The sequence below is a fragment of the Sorex fumeus genome, unplaced genomic scaffold, assembly GCF_029834395.1.
Source record: "Sorex fumeus unplaced genomic scaffold, SorFum_2.1 ptg000036l, whole genome shotgun sequence".
NCBI classification, from domain to species: domain Eukaryota; kingdom Metazoa; phylum Chordata; class Mammalia; order Eulipotyphla; family Soricidae; genus Sorex; species Sorex fumeus.
The window spans coordinates 14,504,719-14,530,353 of NW_026606093.1; the positions used below are offsets into that span (position 1 = coordinate 14,504,719).

A 25,635-nucleotide genomic window follows, 5' to 3' on the forward strand; every position below is an offset into this window, starting at 1 on the left:
ATCCTCCCAACACCCTTTACTTGGTGCTCCCTTCTCTATCTGAGTTGCCTTTTCCCCTAGCATGTCCGGCTGGTCTCCAAGTCATGGAGTAAACCTCCTGATACTTATCTTGGCTATTCTTGGGTGTTAGTCTTCTATTTTGTTACTTTATATTCCCAAGATGAATGCAATCTTTCTATGTCTGTCCTTCTCTTTCTGACTCATTTCACTTAGCATGATACTTTCCATGTAGTATCATTTGTATGTAAATTTCATGACTTCATCTTTTCTAACAACTACATAGTACTCCACTGTGTAGATGTACCAAAGTTTCTTTAATCAGTCATCTGTTCTTGGGCACTCAGGTTTTTTCCAGATTCTAACTATTGTAAAGAGTGCTGCATTGAACAAACAAGTGCAGATGTCACTTCAATTATACTTTTTTTCCTCTCTGGGATATATCCCCAGGAGTGATATTTCTGGGTCAAATGGAAGCTCAATTTCTAATTTTTGGAGAATCGTCCGTACTGTTTTCCAAAAGGGCTGAACCAGTCGGCATTACCACCAGCAGTGGGAGAAGGAGGGTCCCTTTCTCGCCACATCCGCGCCAACACTGTTTGCTTTTGTTCTTTTGGATGTGGGCCAGTCTCTGAGGTGTGAGATGGTATCTCATTGTGGTTTTGGTATGCATCTCCCTGATAATTAATGATGTAGAGCATTTTCTAATGTGCCTTTTAGCCATTTGGATTTATTCTTTGAGAAAGTTTCTGTTCATTTTGTTGCCCCATTTTTTGGTGGGGTTGGATGTTTTCTTCTTGTGGAGTTCAACCAGTACTTTGTTGATATCCTTGATATCAACCCCTGTCAGATGTGTATTGGGCAAATATCCTTTCCCATTCTGTAGACTGTCTTTGTATTTTGGTCACTGTTTTTTTTTTTTTTTGAGTTGCAGAAGCTTCTTAGTTTAAGATGGTCCCATTTGTCTGTCTCTGTTTTCACTTGCTTGGCCAGGGAACCACTATATTTCTTAAACTATGTAATGCAATATAAACCCCAAAGGTAAGTCAGCCCAGTCTGTCTAGGCTTTTTGTTTTTATTTTCTTGATATTTTGGGGTCACACCCGGTGATGCACAGGGGTTACTCCTGGATCTGCACTTAGGAATTACTCCTGGCAGTGCTCATGGGACCACAGGGGATTCTGGGAATCGAACCCAGGTCAGCTGTCTTCAAGGCAAACGCACTGCCTGCCATGCTTATTGCTCCATCCCTGGTCTAGACTTTTCATTTGTTGCTCCCGCTTCTTTCTTCCAGCTTGTTTTTTGTTTCCTCCTTTTCATTATTAGATTTAATTCCAATGTCTTCAAATGGAAGTCCTCAATGGCCATCCTGCATCAACAGTAGCCCAAGTAGTTACTATCACATCTACCATTCTCAGTACCACCCTGACTTAGTACATTTATGACTGCCAGGGTAATTCCTGAGTGGAAAGCCAAAAACAATCTCTAAACATCACAACGTGTAGTTCCCGTATCAAACAAAATAATAGACACAGGTACTATCTTCAGAGAATTTTTTTATTCCCGTGAATTTTGATTCTCACGAATAGCAGGGACAAGTGTAGTAACTAATCTGACAAGAGGACCAGAATATACCCATAAAAACAAAAAACAAGATTACAGATGAACCACTCCAACATTTCTGGTCACTAGAGGAGGACTCAAAGAGCAGAGGGAGGTTAATAGATAATGGTGGATGCATGTGGCATAGTGTTGTGACAACTTTTATTTATTTATTTATTTATTTATTTATTTATTGGTTCGGGGACACACCAAGCAGGGTTTAGGAGCCATTCTTGGTGGTGATAAAGGGGACTATATGCAATATTAATGAAATTTGAACCAATACCATGGCTACCACATGGCAGAGCCTGGCAAGCTCTCCCCAGCATATTCGATATGCCAAAAACTGTAGCAACAAGTCTCACAATTTGTTGTGAAATGTTACTGGTGCCTGCTTGAGCAAATCAATGAAAACAGGAGGACAGTGCTACAGTGCTACCATGGCTACAGCTGCATGCAAGGCGAGCACCTTAACCTTTAAATTATTTCTCCAGGAACAAATTAAGTCACTCTTTGCTTGGGCAGTGAGGGGTGGGGATTTGACCACACCTGGCTCTAGGCTTAATTCTGGTTCTCAGGTATCTCTTTTGGCATCCTTGTGGTTTGGGGGGCATATATAGTATCTGAGATTAAACCTGATTTGACTGCATACACTGCAAATACCTTACTTTTTGTATTATGTCTTCAGCCCCAGGGTGACAGCTTTAAATAAACTCTAAAAAAGTACTTCTGAAATTATGTAAACCAGTTACCTCCATTAAAAATAAGTAAAATGTTAAAAGGAAAAAGTAAGCTAAATCCAGAGTAAGCATAAGAAAAATAGAAAAGAAACATAAATTAATGAAGAGGTCAATAGACAAAAATAGGGAGTGTGGGAGAGAAATCAGTTAAACTCAAGTTCTTTAAAAACAATAAATTTGACAAACTTCGAAATACTGTGGGTTAGGGGAGAGAGACAGAGAGATGATTGGAGCTAGAAAAGTTAATTAGCTACTGATCCTACAGACATAAAAAGATAAGGAATTATTAGAATGCCTCTAAGCCAAGCCTGATAAAATTAACACTTTTCTCTTAAAAATGGAAAACTAACAAATGTGCAAAAGATCTATATTAGACAATCTGAGTAGCCCTATATCTATTAATAAAATTGTGTCATAGTTAAAAACTTTGACACAGAGTTGACTTCAATGATTGATTTTAGAAAATATTTAAGAATAAAATAAGGACTCCACAACACTGAAAACTTGAGATCAAAGCTGTGAGCACTAAACTTTGTAATGTGCCTGTCAAGGTGGCAGGTGCATAGGAAAGCATGGAGTGTGAGAACACTGATGGAGGGAAGCTGACACAGGTGATGAAGATGTTGAATATAGTGTTGAAGCATCATGATCACAATTACGATCATTCTGTTGTTCATTGATTGCCTCAAGCAGGCACCAGTAACGTCTTCTTCTTGAGATTTTAAAGTGCCATATTCAAGGCTCTTTCAGGGTAAGTACAATGAGACCCAACATTGTTACTGGTATTTGGCATATTGGGTACACCATGGGGAGTTTGCCATGAAGCATCATATCCTAAAATGCAACTATCAATAACTTCGTAAAACATGATTGTTTGATTAATATTTTGAATGTAACAACCCCAAGAATTACATAAAAATTGTCCCCCAAATTAAAAGACTTCCAAATTCTATTAGTTTGTTAGTTTACAAATACCCAAATTTAACAAGACCATTACAAGAAAATAAAAATCTAACACAACTAATGAACAAAAAGCAAAAATGACTTTTAAAAATCAAATTAATTGATATTTGTAAGTTTGTAAGTTTCAAGTATAAAATTTCATAGCTACACACAGGTATATATTATGATCACTTTATAATTGACTCCTTTTCCTATTTTGCCCAATTTCTCACCCTTTTCTTCTCTTCTAAAGTTCTAGTTATTCTCTGTATCTATTATTTTGCGTTCTTTTATTTTTCTTATATGTGTAGTGATTGAAATGTTTTCTTTCTCTATCTTACTTCATTTAGCATAATGCCCTTACCCTCTATCTATGTGTCGTAGTGGTTTCATTTGTAGGACAAAAATTCTTAGCAAAACATTTCAAACATCGATTGCAAATATGTGACTAAGCCAAGAACGCAATGTAGGCAAATCATCTAAAAGTGAAAAGTGTATTTCCACACATTAGCAGGCTAAAGAAGTCACAAATGTGATTTTCTCAATCAGAAAATATGAATCATTTGAGAAAAATCAACCTCTAAACCACATGACCCAAACTATAATTAATTTTTTATAAAGGTCAACTTCAATTCATACTTAAAATTCTGAGCTTGTAGAAACAGAAGAAAATTTCTTCAATCTAACAAAGGTAGATTGAGTATGACTCCCTACAGTTTCTATGTACCTATCCCAAAACACATTAAAATGTTTCTTTACATAACAAAAGTAAAGATGCATTTGTTATTGAGTTGAACTCTTGGATGGAGAGAATACCTTGATACATCCAGGAATTCCAGATGTCCTCATTCTTATAAGAAGGATACCAAGTAGTCAGGGTCAGAAAGAGAAGATATAAGAATGGTATTTTAGAAGTTAGAGAGAAAAGAATATTATACACTATTGAAAGAACAGGCCTTGGGCTGGAGCGATAGCACAGCGGATAGGGCATTTGCTTTGCACGTGGCCGACCTGGGTTCGATTCCCAGTATCCCATATGGTCTCCTGAGCACCGCCAGGGGTGATTCCTAGTGCAGAGTCAGGAGTAATCCCTGAGCATCGCCAGGTGTGACACAAAATAAATAAATAAATAAATAAATAAATAAAAATAAAGAACAGGCCTTATGTGAAGACATCAAAGTTTGAAAATATCACAAACACACAAACAAACACTGTCCTTCTGTTGTTCATCAATTTGCTCGAGCAGATCCAGTAACATCTCCATTTTGAAATTTGTTGTTACTGTGTTTGGCATATTGAATACGTCATGGGTAGCTTGCCAGGCTGGCGAGGTACTCTCGGTAGCTTGCCGGGCTCTCCTAGAGGGGTGGAGAAATCGAACCTGGCTCGGCTGCGCTGGCTGTGCACAAGGCAAACGCCTTACCTCTGTGCTATCACTCCAGCTGAAAAGACCACAAAACAATAAAAAACAAATAAAAGCAATAAAAAACAAAAAAAGAGCTGGAGCCTTCATAAGGAATGCTTGCCAGCTGAAACATTTATTTTTTCCAATCTTAACTGATTTTTGACTTTTAATCTCCATGATTGTAAATCATGTTGATGCTGCTTTCAGTCACCAGTTGTAGTTGAGGGCAGTTTGACAGTCAAAGGGATTTATTTCTTTAATTATTTTTTTTATTAAAGTACTGTGATTTACAAAGTTATTCATAATTGAGTTTTATACATGAAATGTTGCAACACTGATCCTATCACCAGTGTCAATTTCCCTCCACCTGTGTTCGCAGGTTCCCTCTTAAATCCCCCTCTTCTTCTAGCTGCTTCCTTGACAGGACCCAGAAGGAAATTTAACAGGAAGAATATATAAAGATCTACAGTTAACACCATTATAATTAGAAAAAAACAACTGTTTTTGCTCTAAAACTTTTAATAAGATAATAAATATACACTCTAGCTCATATCAAAATTTTACTGGCTATGCTAGCCAGAGCAATATTGCAAGAAGAATAACATTTAAAATATTTGAGAAAGAAAATGAAGTTTTTTAGTAAACACAAGTAACTACAAAAAAAATCCAAAGGAATCAACACAAAATACTAATATATCAACTTGTCAAGGTTGCAGTATATAAATATATTTTAAAATGATTTATCTATACTAACAACAAATGTATAATCAAAAGTTAAAATTAAAAACAATGATTTCTAAAATTATTGTATAGAAAATATAACAGCATTAAAAGTATGTAGGAATAAAATGGACAAAATATGACCAGTACCATTATATTGAAAACTACAAAGCCTTGTGGAGATAAACTAAAGATTGTCACTGTCACTGTCACTGTCCTCCCATTGTTCATCAGTTTGTTCGAGTGGGCCCAGTAACGTCTCCATTATGAGACTTGTTACTGTGTTTGGCATGTTGAATATGTCATGGGTAGCTTGCCAGGCTTTTGCTGTGCGGGCGAGATACTCTGGGTAGCTCCGAGAGGAACAGAGGAATCAAACTCAGGTCAGCCAAGTCAGCCGCGTGCAAGGCAAACACCCTACCCGCTGTGCTATCGGGTAGCTCCAACCAATCTAACTAAATGAAGAAATCCTACTATATTCATCAACTATATAAATATATTTATAAACATAGTTTCAGCATAGCACTGTAGCACTGGCCTCCCATAGTTCATTGATTTGCTCGAGTGGGCACCAGTAGTGCCTTCATTGTGAGATTTGTTGTTACTCTTTTTGGCATATCGAATACATCACAGGGAGCTTGCGAGGCTTTGCCGTGATATTTGTAAGTACTTAATATTATTTTTAATTTTTATAAAAATACAACGTCGGTAACCAGGGAAGTAATACAGGGAATAGAGGTGCATTCTTATTGTGTGGTACCCTCAATTTGTTCCCTGGCATAATAGTTTCAGCATAATCCAAATAAAAAGACCAGAATATTTGTGTGGAAATTGGCAAACTGATTCAATAATTCAAAAATTTAATTGATAATGCAAAAGACAAAGGGTCAAAAGAACTTTGAGAAGGAGCAAAAGTTGAGCTGGAGAGAAAGTGCAGTGAGTTGGGCACCTGCTCTGTGCTCAGCTGATCCAGGTTTGATTGCCAGCACTACATAAGTTCCCTGGAACACGTCAAGAGTGACCCCTGTGCGCAAAGGCAGGAATAAGCCATGGGCACCACCTAGTGTGGCCAAAACAAACATAGACAAAAAGAAAGGTGAAAGACACACTCTAAAGCTATTACAATCATTAAGTAGCATTGGCGTAAAATAGGTACACAGAATTATGGAAATCAAGTATTCTTAGAGAACCACACCTGGCATTATTGGGAGTATAAGAGATCCTCTGGTGCCAGTGATTCAACCAGTGTTGACTGCATGCAAGGCAGTCCTGTAACAACTCACCACTCCCAGGGCAATTTACTTTTTTTTTTACTAACATTTTACATTTATTTACTTTTGATTTTTATTTTATTAAAGAGCTGTAACAAAGTTATTGATAGTTGAGTGTTAATGCATATTAAGTTTCAACACCAATCCCAACACCAGTGTCAACTTTCTTCAACTGGTGCTCTCATACTCTGTACTACCACCAACCATCATCACCCTGACTCTGCCTGACACCTTGACTGGCACATTACAATGTTTGGTGCTTGCAGCTTAACTTTCATATTTTCAATGTTGTTGAGTCTGTGCTTTTGATATATGTTTCACTTGATGAAAGCACCAACTAAATGGAAACAAATGTCACTGTCACTGTCACTGTCCTCCTGTTGTTCATCGATTTTCTCGAGCAGGCCCAGTAACGTCTCCATTTTTTTTTTTGAGACTTGTTACTGTGTTTGGCATATCAGATACTCTATGGGTAGCTTGCCAGGCTTTGCCATGCAGGCGAGATTCTCTCGGTAGCTTGCCAGGCTCTCCGAGAGGGGTGGAGGAATCGAACTCAGGCCAGCCATGTTGGCTGTGTATAAGGCAAACACCCTACCCGAAAACAAATAGTGTCAGAAAAACTGGATACCCAACCCTTGCACTTTAACCTTTGTCTCACATAAGGTATGAAACTGAAAAATATAGAGTATAGACATAAATATAAAATCAAAATATATTACACCGGTAGGGCAAAACCTAAGACTTTTGAGCCAGATAAAGATTTTTAAAATAAGACATAAAGTGGGAAACCATCCTGTCCTCTCGTAGGCAGAGGGGGAATGTCTTCTTAGGGCTTTTTCACGTTAAAGAACTGTGATTCACAAATTTATTGATATTTGAGTTTTAGGCATGTAATGTTTCAACACCGATCCCAGAACCAGTATCACCGGTGTTCCCATACTACTTCCCTAAACCAACCGCCACTCTATTTCCACCTATCACTTGACAGGCACATTATAGAGGTCAGTGATTATAGCTTGGATCTCATTTTTCAGTTTTGTTGAGTCTGTGGTTTGGATATGTCGCTATACCACTCACCAATGTCACCAGTATAACTTGGAGCCTGATGCCTGTTCACCCATTTCTTCTCGTTCTTTTGTTCCTTCTTGATTTCTTTCCTTCTCTGTTCTTCTTTCTGAACACTGGGGCTAAGATTAAGTTCCCCAGTTCTAGTCATACTCTTACCTCTTTTCAGAATTCATACTGACAACTCCAAAACCCAGTGAATCATTGCTTGGGCCCCATTAAAGCTAATGTTCACTCCTTATGCAGGCAGGGTCTACAGCCCTTTTTGTCAGCATGAAGACGATCCAGAAGATGAACCTTCACCCACTTTTCTCTTAAAGATTTAAGATGATGAAATCTCTAGGGTGTGATATGAAGCAGGCAAATAGGAACTCCCCTCCCCCTGCCCATCAAGACAATGAATTTTGGGGAAGTCAAAACACCAATTAATCCTAAGACCCACCATGTGGACATCAGAACTAATAAGGCCTTATAAGACCTTCACCTAGTGCCAATACAGACCTAGAGAAGACTGGACATCCCCCTAAAGAAGCTCCAGAAGGAACAAAGACCAGGAAAAGGATACGAAAGAAGGCCATCAGCTAATCCAAACTCTTCACTTTGGCAATCACCTTAGCAATTAATCTTACCTAGGTGGAGAGCTCCATGAAGGGAAAGTTGGGAGAAACCCAATTAAAAACAAACTTGAGCAAAGAAAACATATACATATAATGCCCAAGTGCATGTGCTTTCTCTGTCCAAATGTTGCTGAGCACATATGGTGCCTGAGCACATGTGCCATGTGCAACTCCTTTCTTGTGATGTGTACTTTCATATATATATATATTGTTGGGATGAGTACTGAAGCTCTTTCTCCACTCTAGAGAAACTCTCATTATCTTGTGAGGACATATTTCTATCTTTTCCTACACTCTCTCTCACTCTCCATCCCACTTCCTCAGAACTTCTGAATGAAACCTGTTTTTACTTAAAAAAAGACAAAGCACAAATTATAAAATAAAAAAATTAATAATTTGAATTTCATCAAAGTTAAAACACTTTTGCTTCTCTAAAGACACTGTTGAAAAAACAGAGAACCAAGCCATGACTTACAAAATATGTATAAGATATTTATGCCTGGGATATATAAAAAAACATTTCAAATTTGCAAGTTGTCAAGATTGCTAATTTAAAAGAAGGCCAAAGGTTTAAAAGACAGTTTGCAAAAAACAGATGGCAAGTAAGCTCATTAAACAGCTCTCAACATGAATACTTACCAGAGTGGCCAAAATTCTAAATTTTAAAAACTGATGATATGAAGTGTTAGATCTAGAGCAGCTGGAAATCATGTAATGGTGGGAATGTAAGTGGATTCAAATTACTTGTAAGAAAGTCTTGAAGTTTTTCTAAAAGTTAAAACATGCACTATTTTATCCTCAACATTGTATTTCTAGAAATTTATATGACATAAAAATTCATATCCATAAAATTGTAGAAGGAATTTTCATAGAACGTTCATGTGTGAAAGAAAAAAATCTAAAAAAATACAAATAAGTAAAGGGGAAAAAGTGGCATATTCACAGTGGAAAACTACTCAGCAATAAAAACGAACTACTGGTAGCATATAGTTCATAGAGTGAAATATAAGGTAACATACATGAATCTCAGTATAATTCTTCTGAAGAAAGTAAGACAATACAGAAAGAGAGGGACAGATACAGAAAGATTGCAATCATCTATGGAATATAAAGTAACAGAATAGGAGACTAACTCTCTTGGGTTGGTGTGCCAAATGTAGACTATAGATCAAACACAATGGCCACTCAGTGCCTCTATTGCAAATTACAACACCCAAAAGGAAAGAGAGAACAAAAGGGAATGCCCTTCCATAGAGTAGGTGTGGGGAAAGGGGTGGGGTGGGGCTGTTGGGAGGGCTACTGGGATCATTGGTAGTGGAGAATGGGCATTGGTTGAGGGATGGGTACTCGATCATTGTATAACTGAAATGCAAGCATAAAAGTTTGTAAGTATGTAACTGTACCTCAAGGTGATACACTAATAAAAAAATTTAAACAAAGTAAGACAAAAAGAAAACACATGTCACAGGATTTCATTTATATACAGTTTTAGAAAATGCAAATTTATATGTTATGTCAGAAAGAAATCTGGTGTTTTCGTTTTGGAAAGGAGATAGATCACAGAAGGTTACATGAAAATTTTTGAGAAATTTTGAGGTATTCACTATCTTTAATACAATGAAATAAAAATATTAAATCTATTTAGATATATAATATTGATAGTAACATGCACTATGTATGCTTAATGGGGCAAAACTTCTTTGGATTATCACAATTGATGTAGAATTTCCAAATAGTTACCTTTCTGGGACTCAGATAAAATATTCTTTTTAACTATATTTGTTTAAGTAGTTATGGCTAAAAAGTTATTTTAGGAGGGAGACCACATTTTCCAGACCTAGACCTGTGTATTCTAAGAACAGAACTCCAAGGAGGAAAGAAACTACCCGCATTTTCAAGACACTCTCTTGTCCTACGCACCATTCTTTGATGTCATGAACCTTGGTGCATCAACAATTAACCGTGGGACAAGTCAGAGAGGTGAGATCCTTAGTGGGCTCTTCATTCATTGAGGTCCTTTGGTCTCTGAGATGTGCTAAAAAGTCAACTAAGCTACCCTACTTGGGTATCAACAAGTGAATTGAATCCATGTGGAGACTAATTGTGTTCTGGACATTAGTTGGACATAGAAAGTCCAAGTTGGAGACTGGATCCTCTTAGCTTGGTGATCATATCTAATTTCTTTTGGATTTAGGAGAAGCACCATGACTTGCTATTGAACTTGCAGCTGTTGTACACCGTGGGTTACTCTGTCTCCATTGCTTCCCTCTGCCTGGCTCTCAGTCTTCTCTTATTTCTTCGGTGAGTGAATTATCTCAGTACTTGTTCAGGCACATAATTGAAATTTGTTCATTGACTACCATACAATGCAATAGAAGATCTGAAGGGTTAAAATAGATCTGAGTCTTCATCTATCCATTCCATTATTCAAGTGAAGAAGAAAAGTATAACATGAAACTATTAAGAGTCCCAGTGTCACTCAAAGTCACTAAGTTCACATCTAGAACTGCCTAACTTACTTTGCCTCTTTTGGATTTGGTAACCTCCTCTTTAATCACAAGCATACCATCACTTTCTGTTCTCATTACAGTTCTACATGACAATCTTTTTGTTTCAATTTTATTTTGTAGTTGCACTCAGCAGTGTTTGGAAGCTGTCCTGAGTTTGTACTCAAGAGAAGTTTAATATTGTTACAGAAGATATTAAAAAGCTTTACTAAGGAAAATTAATGAGTAATAGTTTTTAATCCAGGGCCCTTTATTTTCGATTAGTTATCAATCATTTGAGAGTTTTCTAGTGCCAGCCATGGTTAAAAACAAATTCGATGAATAAGTTATTTAAATCTCATCCTAATCTTGGGGGCCAGAGTGATAGTACAGTAGTTAATGCATTTACCTTGCAAATGGCAGACCCACGTTTAATCCCTGATATTCCATATGGTCTGCCACGCCTCATCAGGAGCGACCACTGAGTGCAGAGTCAGGAGTAAGCCCTAAGTTTCACTGGGTATGACCCTAAACACAAACGAAAAAACATCTCTGCGCACTTCCCAGAGCTACTGCCATAGTTTCTGACCCACCAGACTTGCTCGATGCATGATTAAGACCCAAGCCAAGCTGCAAAAATTCATGGGTTCATCAATTTCCGCAGCTGAAAACTCTGGGAGGTTTTCAGCTGCCCACTTCAGGAGGTGGGCAAGACTATGATCTGCCCTGCCAAAGCTGCAGCTGTGCCCATACCTCACTGCTGAAGCAGCTTCAACGGCTCAACTCGACCACTTCACTCGCATTCTCTGCAGAGACACCCAACTGTAAATAATTTCAGGTACCCTGGTGCAAATTCTGAGAACCCTAGGATCTTCTCAGAGTGGGAAAGGAACTCCCCCAAGCCCCATACTTCCTGAAACCTAGGCAGCCATGCCCACCTGCCCACAGTTGCCTCCACGTCAACTCATTGGTTCACACCACAGATATTGAAGTTTCTTTACTGTATAGCTACATAAGCAGCTGCATGACACCCTCTTAAATCTTCAATACTGAAATTCCACTAAGAGCACAGCAAATTACATGGAAACTAGCTAAACTCAACAAACAAAAGCAATAACATCGATGGCTCAATTAGCAACAAAGAGCTTAGTAAATTCTGAAATAAGGATTTAACAATTCTGTGGTAAGATTACCAATTTTCACATAAAATTAATATTTTTATGCTTTAATTAATATTAGACATTTGTTATCTAATCAATTTCAATCTCGAATTGTATCAACAGTAGTGGCTAGGGGGCCAGAGCCATAGTAGGGCATTTGCCTTGCAAACAGCTGACCCGGGTTCGATCCCTGACATTCTATATGGTCACCTGAGCATCTCCAGGAGTAATTCCTGTGTTCAAAGCTAAAACTAATTCCTGGTCATGGCTGTGTGTGATTTATAAAAATATTGTGTCTTTTGTCTACACTAAAATAATTTTTAAAAAAATTAAAAAATATTTCATCTTAATCAAATTTGAGATGAGGTCTAATTCTAAGATACTATTATTATTACCCACATTTTACAGGAAAGTTAACTGAAATAGTAAACTGATAAAGTAATTTACCAAGGTAGCATACCTTGAAAGTGTTGGAATTCAAATTTAAAATCCACCTATTTATAACCTATATATGTTTTGTTCCTTATACTGTGTTTCAAAATCCAAAGCCTGAGTGCATTTTACTGAATTGTGATTTCAGAAATCACCAATTTGTGGATATACTAGGGAGTCCTCCAAGGTCATCTGTAAGTCTTGGCTTCTGAGTACAATAAGCATTCAGTCTGGGGAAAACCATGAGATCTGTATGAGGACACTGGAGACTTGACTGCTAGTGCCAGGTCAACTAACCTCCAAGTCCTCATTTCTACCCCCTCCAACTCCTCAACTGGAGAATGTTCTATGGTTTCTAGACATAGTCAGGACTATTGTCACATTGGAAGGGTGGTTCATCATCTTCTGTTTTGTTTTGTTTAGGGCCTATATCTGGTGGAGCACAGGGATTCCTTATAGGTCCGTGTTCAGGGAATCATTCCTGGAAATGCTTATGTGACCATATGTGGTGCCAGCACAGGCAAGGCAAACATCTTGCCCTCTGAACTAACTTTCTGACCCTGGGATGGTGATTCTTAAGCATTAGCTATACATTTATTGTCTATCCATTGCTATTATCACCTCCATTCACTTATCTAATGTCCCAAAACCAAGCCAGTACCAACTAACTGTCTGGTCCTGTATAAAGTATTTTAAGCTCACCCTGAATTGATAACTATGGTATTTATTTTGCAATAGGTGATGAGAACACCCAGTTCATGCTCTTGAATAGTCCTCAGTATAGTTCAGGAGGATGATATATAAATTAATTAATAACCAGGACTTGTATCAATTCCTTTTTGGATATAAAAAAAACGTTGTAATAATTCTAAGGTCAACCAGGACTGGAGCTGTGAGTGAACAGTGATGAAAAGGACACCTTCAGCTGAAGAGATCAAAGATAAACCACATTATATCAGTTGGTACAAAAAAATAAAATAAAGCTCACAGAAGGCTCTAAGTACAAGAGGGAAAGATAACAAAAACTGACATTTTCTAGGCACATGTGTTTTATGTAGTAGCAGTTTCCTCCCTGATTTAATACTTATAATGCTTTGAAGTAAGCTCTCCTTAAAAAAAAAAAAAGAAACAGACCTTCCTTGAGTTATACTTTGGCTGACCTCAGAGTTCAGGTCTGGATCTCAGGATTACAATTTATAGCTCTGAATTTAAAACATTCATTTCTGCCTCACTTCCATCCTTTATTGAATGAAGACAAAATAGTATCCATTCCTCTAGTGTTCGCAAGGTGTAAGGATACTCATAAATAAAACATGTGTAAATGACATGGGGCTTTTATTAGCAAGTTGAAAATATATACAGATTTTAGTTAATAATTCCATTTTTCAGATTATGAAATTGAGACACAGAAAATGCCCTAGTCATCAATCTCTGGAGCCTACATTGAAAATGTCTGTTATTTGGTGATACACACATTTCTGTTGGTATCGTTATTTCCTGAACAGAGGCTTTTGCTCTCTCCTTGCACAGAAAACTCCACTGCACACGCAATTACATCCACATGAACTTGTTTGCGTCTTTCATTTTGAAAGCCATAGCAGTTCTGGTGAAGGATGTTGTCATCCATAAATCTTACTCGAAGAGGCCCAACAATGAGGAAGAGTGGCTGTCCTACATGTCAGAGGTATGTCTTTATTACCGTTGGCCTTCTACTTAGAGGGCCAATGAAGCCATTAGGACCCAGAATTTTCTTTAAGGTATGGGTTTTAATTATATAATGTAATTATTTTGATATTTTAATATTAATTATCATAATCAGATTTTGTGTTTTTTTTTTTCTGACAGAAATTGTAACATTTTTTCTAGGAATTGTCCACTTTAAATTTATTGCATAAGATTGTCCATAAGTTCTTATATTTTCAGTCAAATGTATTTATAGTTGCATTTCTTTTTTCTTTCTGATTTGATTTGTATGTTCACTCACTTTTTGCCATTTGATCATTATTTCTAGAAGTTTCTCAATTTTATTGCATTGGAAAAAATGCACGCACACTAAGTGGGTCAGAAAGGGGTGAACAACATTCTGCTGCCTGCAAGAAACGCATCTCAATAGTCAAAGCAAACACAGACTCAGAGTCAAAGGCTGGAAAACAATCCTACAGGCAAACAGCTCCCATAAAAAAGCTGGGGTAGCCATCCTTATATCAGACCACATTGATTTCAGAGTGAGGAAGGCCATAAGAGACAGTGAAGGCCATTACTTATTGATCAGAGGATCTGTACAACAGGAAGAACTTACAATAATAAATGTATATGCACCTAATGAGAGACCAGCAAAGTACTTAAAACAACTACTCATAGATTTGGAAAAAGACATCAATAGCAACACAATACTAGTGGGAGACTTCAACACTGCTTTGTCACCTCTTGATAGATCAACCAGACTCAAGCTTAGCAAGGACATACTTCATTTGAGGGAAACAATGGAAGAAAGGGACTTAGTAGATATATACAGGACACTTCATCCACAAAAAGCTGAATACACATTCTTCTCAAGCGTACATGGAACATTCTCCAAGATAGACCACATGCTGAGCCACAAAACATGCCTCCATAAAATTAAGAAGGTACAGATTGTATCAACAATCTTCTCAGACCATAATGCGCTGAAATTAGAAGTAAATCACACACAAAAACAGAAAACTAAATCAAACACCTGGAAATTAAACAGTGCACTATTGAACAACGAGTGGATTAGACAGGAAATCAAAGAGGAAATCAAAAGATTCCTAGAAACGAATGAAAATGAGAACACGAGTTACCAAAACTTATGGGACACAGCAAAGGCTGTGTTAAGAGGAAAGTTTATAGCTCTACAAGCATTCCTCAGGAAGGAGGAGCGAGCACACATAAGTAACCTAACCTCACAGCTTAAGAGCTTGGAGAAGGACCAAAAAAAGGAGCACAACCCGAACAGGAGAAAGGAAATAATAAAACTCAGAGCAGAGATTAACGAGATGGAAACCCAAAAAACAATCCGAAAGATCAATGAAACCAAGAGCTGGTTCTTTGAGAAAATTAACAAGATCGATAAGCCTCTAGCAAAACTCACAAAGAAAGGGAGAGAGAAAACCCTAATAAACCGAATCAGAAATGAAAAGGGGGTCATTACAACAGAAACCACAGAAATTCAGAGGATCCTCAGGGAGTACTTTGAGAAGCTTTATGCCACGGAACATCAAAACCTCGAGGAAATGGATAAATTCCTAGACTCCTACAGACTCCCAAGGCTGAACCAAGAAGACCTGGAATACCTGAACAGACCTATCACCATCAAGGAAATTGAAATGGTAATAAAAAGTCTCCCCAAGCACAAAAGTCCTGGCCCGGATGGATTCACTAGTGAATTCTTCCAAATCTTTAAAGAGGATTTACTCCCAATACTCTTTAAGCTTTTCCACGAAATTGAAATATCAAAAACACTTCCAAACAGTTTCTACGAAGCAAATATCACACTGATACCAAAAGCAGACAGAGATACCACAAAGAAAGAGAATTACAGGCCGATATCCCTGATGAACACAGATGCAAAGATCCTCAACAAACTACTAGCAAATAGAATCCAACTACTCATCAAAAAGATCATACACCATGACCAAGTAGGATTCATCCCAGGGATGCAAGGATGGTTCAACATTCGGAAATCAATCAACATAATCCACCATATCAACAAAAGAAAAGATAAAAAGCATATGATCATATCAATAGATGCAGAGAAAGCATTTGATAAGATCCAGCACCCCTTTATGATGAAAACCCTAGCCAAAATGGGTATAGAGGGGACCTTCCTCAACATAATTAAAGCCATCTACCACAAGCCTACAGCAAGCATCATCCTCAATGGGGAAAAACTGAGAGCCTTCCCTCTAAGATCAGGGACGAGACAGGGATGCCCACTCTCTCCACTGCTGTTCAATATAGTACTGGAAGTACTTGCAATAGCGATTAGGCAGGAAAAAGATATTAAGGGCATTCAGGTAGGAAAGGAAGAAATCAAGCTCTCACTATTCGCAGATGATATGATACTCTACTTAGAGAACCCAATAACTTCCACCAAAAAACTCTTAGAAACAATAGACTCGTATAGTAAAGTTGCAGGTTATAAAATCAATACCCAAAAGTCCATGGCTTTCCTATACGCAAACAGTGAGAGAGAAGAAAGCAACATGAAAAAAACAATCCCATTCACAATTGTGCCCCAGAAAATCAAGTACCTAGGAATCAGCTTAACTAAGGAAGTAAAGGACCTGTACAAAGAAAACTACAAAACGCTACTTCAGGAAATAAAAGAGGACATGAGGAAATGGAAAGATATCCCCTGCTCATGGGTCGGGAGACTTAACATTGTCAAAATGGCAATACTACCGAAAGCATTGTATAAATTCAATGCAATCCCTATAAGGATACCCATGACATTCTTCAAAGAAATGGAGCAAACACTCTTGAAATTTATATGGAACAATAAGCCCCCACGAATAGCTAAAGCAATTCTTGGGAAAAAGAAAATGGGAGGAATCAACCTCCCGAACTTCAAACTGTACTACAAAGCAGTAATAATTAAAACAGCATGGTACTGGAACAAAGGCAGAACTGCAGACCAATGGAACAGGGTTGAATACACTGACATCTCTCCTCAATCATATGCTCATCTAATCTTTGATAAAGGTGCAAGTAATGTGAAGTGGAGTAAGGAAAGCCTCTTTAATAAATTGTGTTGGCATCACTGGATGGCTACATGCAAAAAAATAGGCTCAGAACTCTGCCTAACACCATGTACAAAAGTAAGATCAAAATGGATTAAAGACCTCAACATCAGACCAGAAACCATAAGGTACATTGAAGATAAAGTTGGCAAAACCCTCCATGACATTGAAGCTAATGGTATCTTCAAAGATGCCACGCCACTGGCCGAGCAAGTGAAAACAGAGATAGATAAATGGGACTATCTTAAACTAAGAAGCTTCTGCACCTCCAAAGAAACAGTGACCAAAATACAAAGACAGTCTACAGAATGGGAAAGGATATTCACCGAATACACATCTGACAAGGGGTTGATATCCAGGATATACAAAATACTGGTTAAACTCCACAAGAAGAAAACATCCAACCCCATCCAAAAATGGGGCAATGAAATGAACAGAAACTTTCTCAAAGAAGAAATCCGAATGGCAAAAAAGCACATGAGAAAATGCTCTACATCATTAATCATCAGGGAGATGCAGATCAAAACCACAATGAGATACCATCTCACACCTCAGAGACTGGCCCACATTCAAAAGAACAAAAGCAACCGATGCTGGCGTGGATGTGGCGAGAAAGGGACACTCCTTCACTGTTGGTGGGAATGTCCACTGGTTCAGCCCTTCTGGAAAACAGTATGGACGATTCTCAAAAAATTAGAAATTGAGCTCCCATTTGACCCAGCAATACCACTCCTGGGAATATATCCCAGAGAGGCAAAAATGTATAGTCGAAGTGACATCTGCACTTGTTTGTTCATTGCAGCCCTCTTTACAATAGCCAGAAACTGGAAGAAACCTGAATGCCCAAGAACAGATGACTGGTTAAAGAAACTTTGGTACATCTACACAATGGAGTACTATGTAGCTCTTAGAAAAGATGAAGTCATGAAATTTACATACAAGTGGTACAATATGGAAAGTATCATGCTAAGCGAAATGAGTCAGAAAGAGAGGGATAGACATAGAAAGATTGCATTCATCTGGGGGATATAAAGTAACAAAGTATGAGATTAATACCCAAGAATAGCTGAGATCAGCACCAGGAGGATTACTCCATATCTTAGAGGCCAGCCGGGTATCCTAGAGGAAAGGGCTATTCAGATAGAGAAGGGAGCACCAAATAAAGGATGTTTGGAGGATCCTCCCAGGAGGGGAGATGCATGTCGAAAGTAGACTATGGACTGAACATGTTTGCCACTCAAAGCCTCTTTTGCAGACCACAACACCCAAAAGGAGAGAGAGAACACAGGGGATTGCCCTGCCACAGAGACGGGGGGATGGGGGGATGGGGGTGGGAGGGATATTATCCATGGTGGTGGAAAATGGGCACTGGTGGAGGGATGGGTATCTGATCATTGTATAATTGAAACCAAAGCACAAAAAATTGTAAATCTACAACTTTAAAAAAAATAAAATAAAATAAAGGGGAAAAAAAAAAAAAAAAAAAAAAAAGAAAGGGGTGAAGGCATTGGATAGTCAATTTGAAATACTTTTTCTAACATTTTTTTACACAACACATATGATAATTGTTTTTTAGCCTATTTGTTTCATAATGAATGTGTGTAATTTCTATTTGGACAAAGTATTAGCTTCAATTACTACAGCACAATTCAGTTATTTTTCTTACATTTGGTTTGGAAATCAATTCTTATTTGTTATCTTGTTTGATTTATCTGTTGTTTAGAAATTTTGTTGCTAATTTCCTGAGATATGAAGACATTTTTAGTTATTTCTAGATTACTTGAATTAATATTAGTGTTTCCTGGATGATGATTTGGACATTTTACCTAAAAATGCATACCATGTCAAAGACAATTGGGACTTTATACCTGCACAAAACTTGCCTGTTTTTGATACTATTGATAACCTCTCTGAAATAGGCTGTAGGAGAGAGTGGATAAGAGGGAGAAAGGCTCTTATCAATACTTGGGGGTTCAAATAGTGTGAAAACTTAAACTCACCCACGGGTTTTTTGTATGCGGCAGGTATCCGTCTCCTGCCGTTCAGTCCAGATTCTCCTGCACTACTTTGTGGGCACCAATTACTCATGGCTGCTTGTTGAAGGACTTTACCTCCACTGGCTACTTGAACCCATTGTGCATTTTGAAAAGTGGCTTTGGCCCAGATACTTTCTGGTGGGATGGGGTGAGTGATCTGAATTTTCATTTTCTTCTGAAGCTCTACCAGAATGGAGTTAGAGACTACACACACACACACACACACACACACACACACACACACACACTCACTCACACATACCATACTCTAGATTTGAAGCATATATCTAAATATTGAGAATGTTTATAAGATTATTTTCCTTTTCTCTAAGCACATGTATATTGATCTACTGGGGATGATGACATGTTTGGGAAGTTTAAGACCAGCATGTAGGTCATGGTAGAATTCTGGAAAAGGTCCTCTTCCTGGCTTTCTGACTTGCAGCTTTCTTGCTGCTGCCTTAGTCTGAACTCTTCATCTAAGGATATTAACCTCAAATAATGACTCCCCCCCACCAACATACACACACACACACCACCATTTTCCACATCTAGGTACCTCAAACTTACTAGATATAATAATTACTTTGGAGTCTGAGCCAAGTAAAGACTCAGGATGAGGTTTGAAATCCCTGTTGTAACAAAGTCTTGTGGAAAAACTGAGTCTACAGGATTCACAGGAAATAACCATATTCTTCAATTCAAATTTTTTGTAATATCTTTGGAGCTACTTTAAACAGTTCTGTGAAGTGTGAGATAGCCAATTTTCTTTTTGGTTCCAGTTTTTCTAAGAGTAAAATAATGTATTAAGACATCTCTAGCTTTTACAGTTAACAATTCCATAAGTTAGAGTTTTTCTAAGTTTTAAACATATGATTCTGGCTATTCAAATAGGACTAATGAAGTAGACATGATTGAACAATTATCGTCTAACTACATTTTCCTGGTTTTCCCCAGCTTTCCCAGTGCTTTTTGTTGCACCATGGGGTATTGTCCGTGCAAAATTGGAGAACACAGGGTAGGTAATTCACCTATATTTTACAATTCCACGAATCAGTGATTCCATGTATTCCATAATCTAAAGAAATATTTTATTTTTATCCATCACATTTTGCTCTAATGCCTCCAGTGGTACAGGGCCAAAGTAACATCTTATAGCCAGTCCCAAGCATTTAACCACTAGTCTCACAGAGCTAGGCTGAGTAGCACTAAGAATTACCCCAGATCCTTGAGCAATACTTGAAATATTGACCCCCATCCCCACTGAAAAATAATCAAAGATTTTTTTAAATGATAGCTTGTTAATTAAGTCATATACAATAATATGCATATTGGCATAAAATTAGCACAAGAATTAGTGACATAGACTAGAGCAACCCTAGTGTTATAAAATTATGTTTATTGTGGGGCCAGATATATAGTAAAGTGGCTACAGCATTTGCCTCTCATGGTCTGACCCAAGTTTAATCCATGGTACCTAATATTGTCCCTGAGCCCTCTAGCAATGATCCCTGAGCACAGAGTCAGAAGAAAGCCCTGAGCACTATGTAGCAAAATATCCAAAAAGAAAAGTATATTTATTGTATGCGTAGGGGAGGTTTGGAACTAAATAAAATGTTGAAGTTTCAAAAGATTAAAACTTCAAGTTATCAGATGGCATGAATGTGATACACATGTTAATAAATATGAAATACATAGTTATACTGTTTTATATTAAAAATTCTAAAATACTAAAAGTTCTCATCATGAAAAATTATAAATATTGTTGGTGATTGATGTGAAGTAGACTCATTGTGATCATCATTTCACAACATAAAATTCAATATACATATTGAATCATTATATTGCATATTGAAAATCAATAATGTTACACGTAGCATCTCAAATTAAAAATAAAAAACAGGAAGTTCAATCATGAACAACCTTGTAACTGTGTATCTCATGGTGATTCAATAAAATAAATAAATAAAATAAAAACCCAAGTAAGTTTTAAAAAATGTTGACCACAAAATAACATTGAACAAAGTGTATCTTTTGTGTATTGTGGAATATCATGAAACTACTAAAACTATTTCTATATATTTTGGTCTCTAAGGACAGGATATAATCAGCATGTTATTAGGCATATATAGGTTATGTGAGCTCATATTTTTCCCTTAATAGTAACTACAAAAACTAATTCCCTAATCAGTAGGTTAGGTTTGTATGAAAATGGAGAGAGATGTAGAAGGACACTACCAACCTATTGAAATTAAGAATACTTTAATGGTTAAGAAAAGTCAATTGACTATATGAAAAGAAAGGGATTTTAGTCCTCCTCCTCTCCCCATCCCTCAATATGATGATGGGTGGAATAAAACTAAAGGAAAATTGAGCTTTCACACTCAATCTTGTCTCAATTAAAAGAATCTTCTTTTGCTTTCTCTATATCTTAGATGCTGGGGAAACAACAATAATATGAAAATATGGTGGATCATTCGAGGACCTATGATGTTTTGTGTAGCGGTAAGGACCTCCAAACCACCCTCTATCCTCTCTGAACACAGAACTTATCATGAACCCTGACCCCCTCGAGGATATCCCATGTACACCCTACACCCAAATCTCTAGCTCAGGAGAGCCTAGGTGAGATTTCTTGAAAGGGAGAAGCTGAGCTATATTTAGGATCTGTCAAAGCAAAGAAAAAAAATAAACTTGGAAACACCTTCTCTAGTTAAGAATCAAATTTGGTGTTATTACAAACAATCTTCTGTCTGGGTCTTCAAATTTTATGAATCTCTGAAAGATATTTCATTTTAAAAAGAATTTACTGTGACTAGAGAGATAGTACAGAAGGTAAGGTCCTTGCCCTATGCAAGGTTAACCCAGGTTCAATCCCTGGCATCCTACGTGGTCCTTGGAATACACAGAAGTGATTCCTGAGTGGGAAACTGAGAGTAACCTCTGAGTATTGCCAAACAAATAAAAAAATTTAAAAAATTCAAGACACTAAGGATACAGGAGCCTTTTATTCCTGAATGAAGTTGGGGATCACAGAATTATTGGCTCCTATTTTGACACTATGAAGCAATAAAGGAAGACCTCAAAGAGAGAAGAGCAGCAGTGCTGGCAGATGTGGCAGAAGCAGAGAAAAGCATTCGCAAGGCCCACCAACTACAAGACCAAGATGACTGCCCTCCAAAGTCCTGATGGATCTATCACATCTTCCAGAAGGGCAATGGAGAAGATTATCCATGACTTCTACTCGGATCTCTTTGAAGGCCATGTCCGCTTGCCCACATACCAAATTTTACAGGATGGATATGTCGTTCCCAACGTTCTCCCTTCCAAAATCTAACACACCATTTCATCAGTAAAGAAGCAAGCAGCACCCGGCCCAGGCAAGGTCAGATTCGAACACCCAAAGAACCTGCCATCAGTACTCATCAATACCCTGACTTGGCTCTTCACACGCTACCTGTCTGAATGCAAGGTTCCATCCAAATGGAAAACCAGCATGACTGTACTACTGTACAAGAAGAGAGACATCCAGGACATTGGCATCTATCACCCTATCTGCCTGTTGTCTGTCGTCTACAAGCTGTTCACTCAAGTCATCCTGAATAGGATTGGCAGAACACTAGATGAAGGATAACCATGAGAGCAATCTGGGTTCTGGAAAGAATTCAGCACAATCTACCATATCTACATGATAACAAAGCTCATTGAGGTTTCTCAGGAGTTCAAGATGCTGATCTGTCTAACATTCCTTGATTTAAAGAAGGCCTTTGATTCTGTTGAGATGGAAGTGGTCATTGAAGCCCTAGACAAACAGTGCATTCAAACTCAATACATCAGGATCCTCCGTGAACTGTATCTCACCAATCTACAAGGAAGTGATCATTCATGTCAAGAAAGGGGTTTGGCAGGGTGATACCATTTCACCGAACTCTTCAGTGCCACCCTCAAGAACGTCATACAACGACTGGAATGGGAAGGAATGGGAGTGAAGATAGACGGTCGGCAACTACACCACCTCCGCTTCGCTGATGACATCATTATCATAACACCAAACATTAGCCAAACAGCACAAATGCTGGCTGACTTCAACTGTGAATGTGGAAAGGTCAGACTACAGCTGAATCTCATGAAGACAATGTTTATGAGAAACGGTCTTGTTCCTAACATTCCATTTGCTCTCAATGGAACGAACATCTCCAAATGCAACAGTTATGTGTACCTCAGTCGAGAAGTCAACATGCAAAGACCTGCACCTGACTTGCACAGAAGGAAGAGAGCAGCTTGGAATGCCTTCAAGAGCATCGAAGAAATAACTAACAGGATGAAGAACCTCCAGCTCTGGGCACATCTCTTAGATTCCACTGTTCTTCCTGAATTAACATATGCCTCAGAGACCTGAGCCCTACGAAAACAGGATGAGAATGCTATTCAGGTCTCCCAAAGAGGAATCGAAAGAGCTATGCTTGGAGTATCACGCTTCACTCAAGTGAGAGAAGGAATTCGGAGTTCTGACCTCCATCGAAGATCAAGAATCAGGGATGCTGTCTTGTTTGCCAAGGCATCAAAAATCAGATGGACTGGACACATAATGAGATTTGGAGATGACTGCTGGACTAGAGCCATTACTGACTGGATTCCATGGGATGCCAAAAGATCATGTGGCCGCCCACCTACAAGATGGTCAGACTTCTTCATCAAGACCCTGAATGATCAGTTTGAAGCTGTTCATGTACCTAGAATGAGCAGATGCCATTGGGCTACACTAGCGTGCAACTGGGACGAATGGAGACGTTACTGGCACCTGCTCATGCAAATCAATGAGTAATGGATGTCAAGTGATCAAGTGATCAAGTGATTTTGACACTATTAATTCCAGGGAAGAGAGATGAAGAAAGCTGCCTTTTGTGGAAGAAAACACACAATAACTAATACAAAACTGTGTTGGGAGTTAGAGAGGCAATGAATGGATGCTGCTATAAGACTTTGAGACTTTTTTTTGTTTGTAGCCAAAAATGTAGCCAGTCTTAAAGTTCCTCCAATATAAGAATGAAATTTTCCAAAAAAGTATTTAGAGGTCCATAGTGTTTTAAAACATTTAAAAGGCTAGTGAACACTGCTAAAGGACAAGGAAAGATTTCCTGCCCAAACAAACACAAGATATGTTCTTGGGGTACCCACCCATTAGGCACTGTCTTGTTAGCCATCCTCTTCTTGAAAGGGTTGCTAGAAATTCTGATTTGTGATTCTATGTTTTTACCATTGATCCTGGAACAGCATGGAAGTTAGGGATGTGATCCATCTCTCAGTAAAAACTGTATTTATTTTGATTTGAAGACCATACCTGGCAATGCTTAGGCTTTTTCCCCCCTCTTTTAAAAATTTTTACAAACTGCCTGTTACTGACAAAAACTATTGATCAACATATCCTGCATGTTGTGTATATACCATATTATAGTAATAATAATTTTTAGAGAGTGTCTTGGTTATGAAAACTCCTGGGTTCAACTTCTAGGATGGTGGTATGCTTGCCACCTCACCTTCAAATAAAATAAGAAAGCAAACTATAAGCAAGAGAAAATATATCTATAGTACTGTACAAGAGTTATATAAAAGTTTACACCATCTTCTTATAAAAAACCTGTAAGTGGACCTGTGTATCAAACCCAAGTTATTTAAGGTTTCAATAAAAATCTTACATTTGAGTTTTATGAAATAAAGATTTTTTTCCCTGTCAAATATATCACGTATTTCTTAATGAGGCAGACCTCTGCTTATTACAGGTAGAACTGGAGAAAATGTTCATAGAAATGATGTGAAAAGATGAGTATGAAGAGAACTTGATAATTTCAATGTTTTTTCACACCTAGCCCAAGATGGTTTTGTCCATTTTCTCCACCTCCATCATTTCCTAGCTGAGAGCAAAAGCTTAAAATAATTTCAACTATACAAATTCTAAAGGTGATGTGAGCTCCACATTCCCCCTATATATTTCTTGTTTCTCCATAGTCATTTTTTCAGCCATACTGCTCACTGGGGTTTTAGAACCCATTCTAAGCAAATACCTCTACTGTCTAGTAACATTTAGTGAGCACTTTCTACATGTCAACATCATTTTAACTATCCTGTGTAATGTGTAATGTAACTCACAAAATCTTCCTCCAAACCTATTAGTAGATTCTGCCCTTCAGTTGCTGTTATTGGTGAAGACACCCAAAGATAAGTTAATTGTCTAAAATAAGGCTGTGGTCTCAGCTCAAAGGTTCTGACTGGGTGATAACATACACCTCTGACCACAACCGCATATTCCTGCCATGAAATATTTCTTGCTTTCTGCTCAAGTTCATGAATTACTGATTTTACTCAGTCAGGCATTAGTAACTTGGCTCAGACTCTTTTCGG

The 25,635-nt window shown here is 37.9% G+C and overlaps 1 protein-coding gene across 1 annotated transcript in view; it reads left to right on the top strand.

The window, feature by feature from the left end:
- Positions 1–25,635, top strand: part of GLP2R (glucagon like peptide 2 receptor) — an 88,390-nt gene that overhangs the window by 18,534 nt on the left and 44,221 nt on the right. The window contains exons 5-9 of the mRNA XM_056117778.1: positions 10,554–10,660; positions 13,968–14,121; positions 19,225–19,384; positions 20,194–20,254; positions 21,672–21,741. Coding sequence (XP_055973753.1) covers positions 10,554–10,660; positions 13,968–14,121; positions 19,225–19,384; positions 20,194–20,254; positions 21,672–21,741 — 552 coding nt within the window. The remainder of the gene's footprint in view (positions 1–10,553; positions 10,661–13,967; positions 14,122–19,224; positions 19,385–20,193; positions 20,255–21,671; positions 21,742–25,635) is intronic.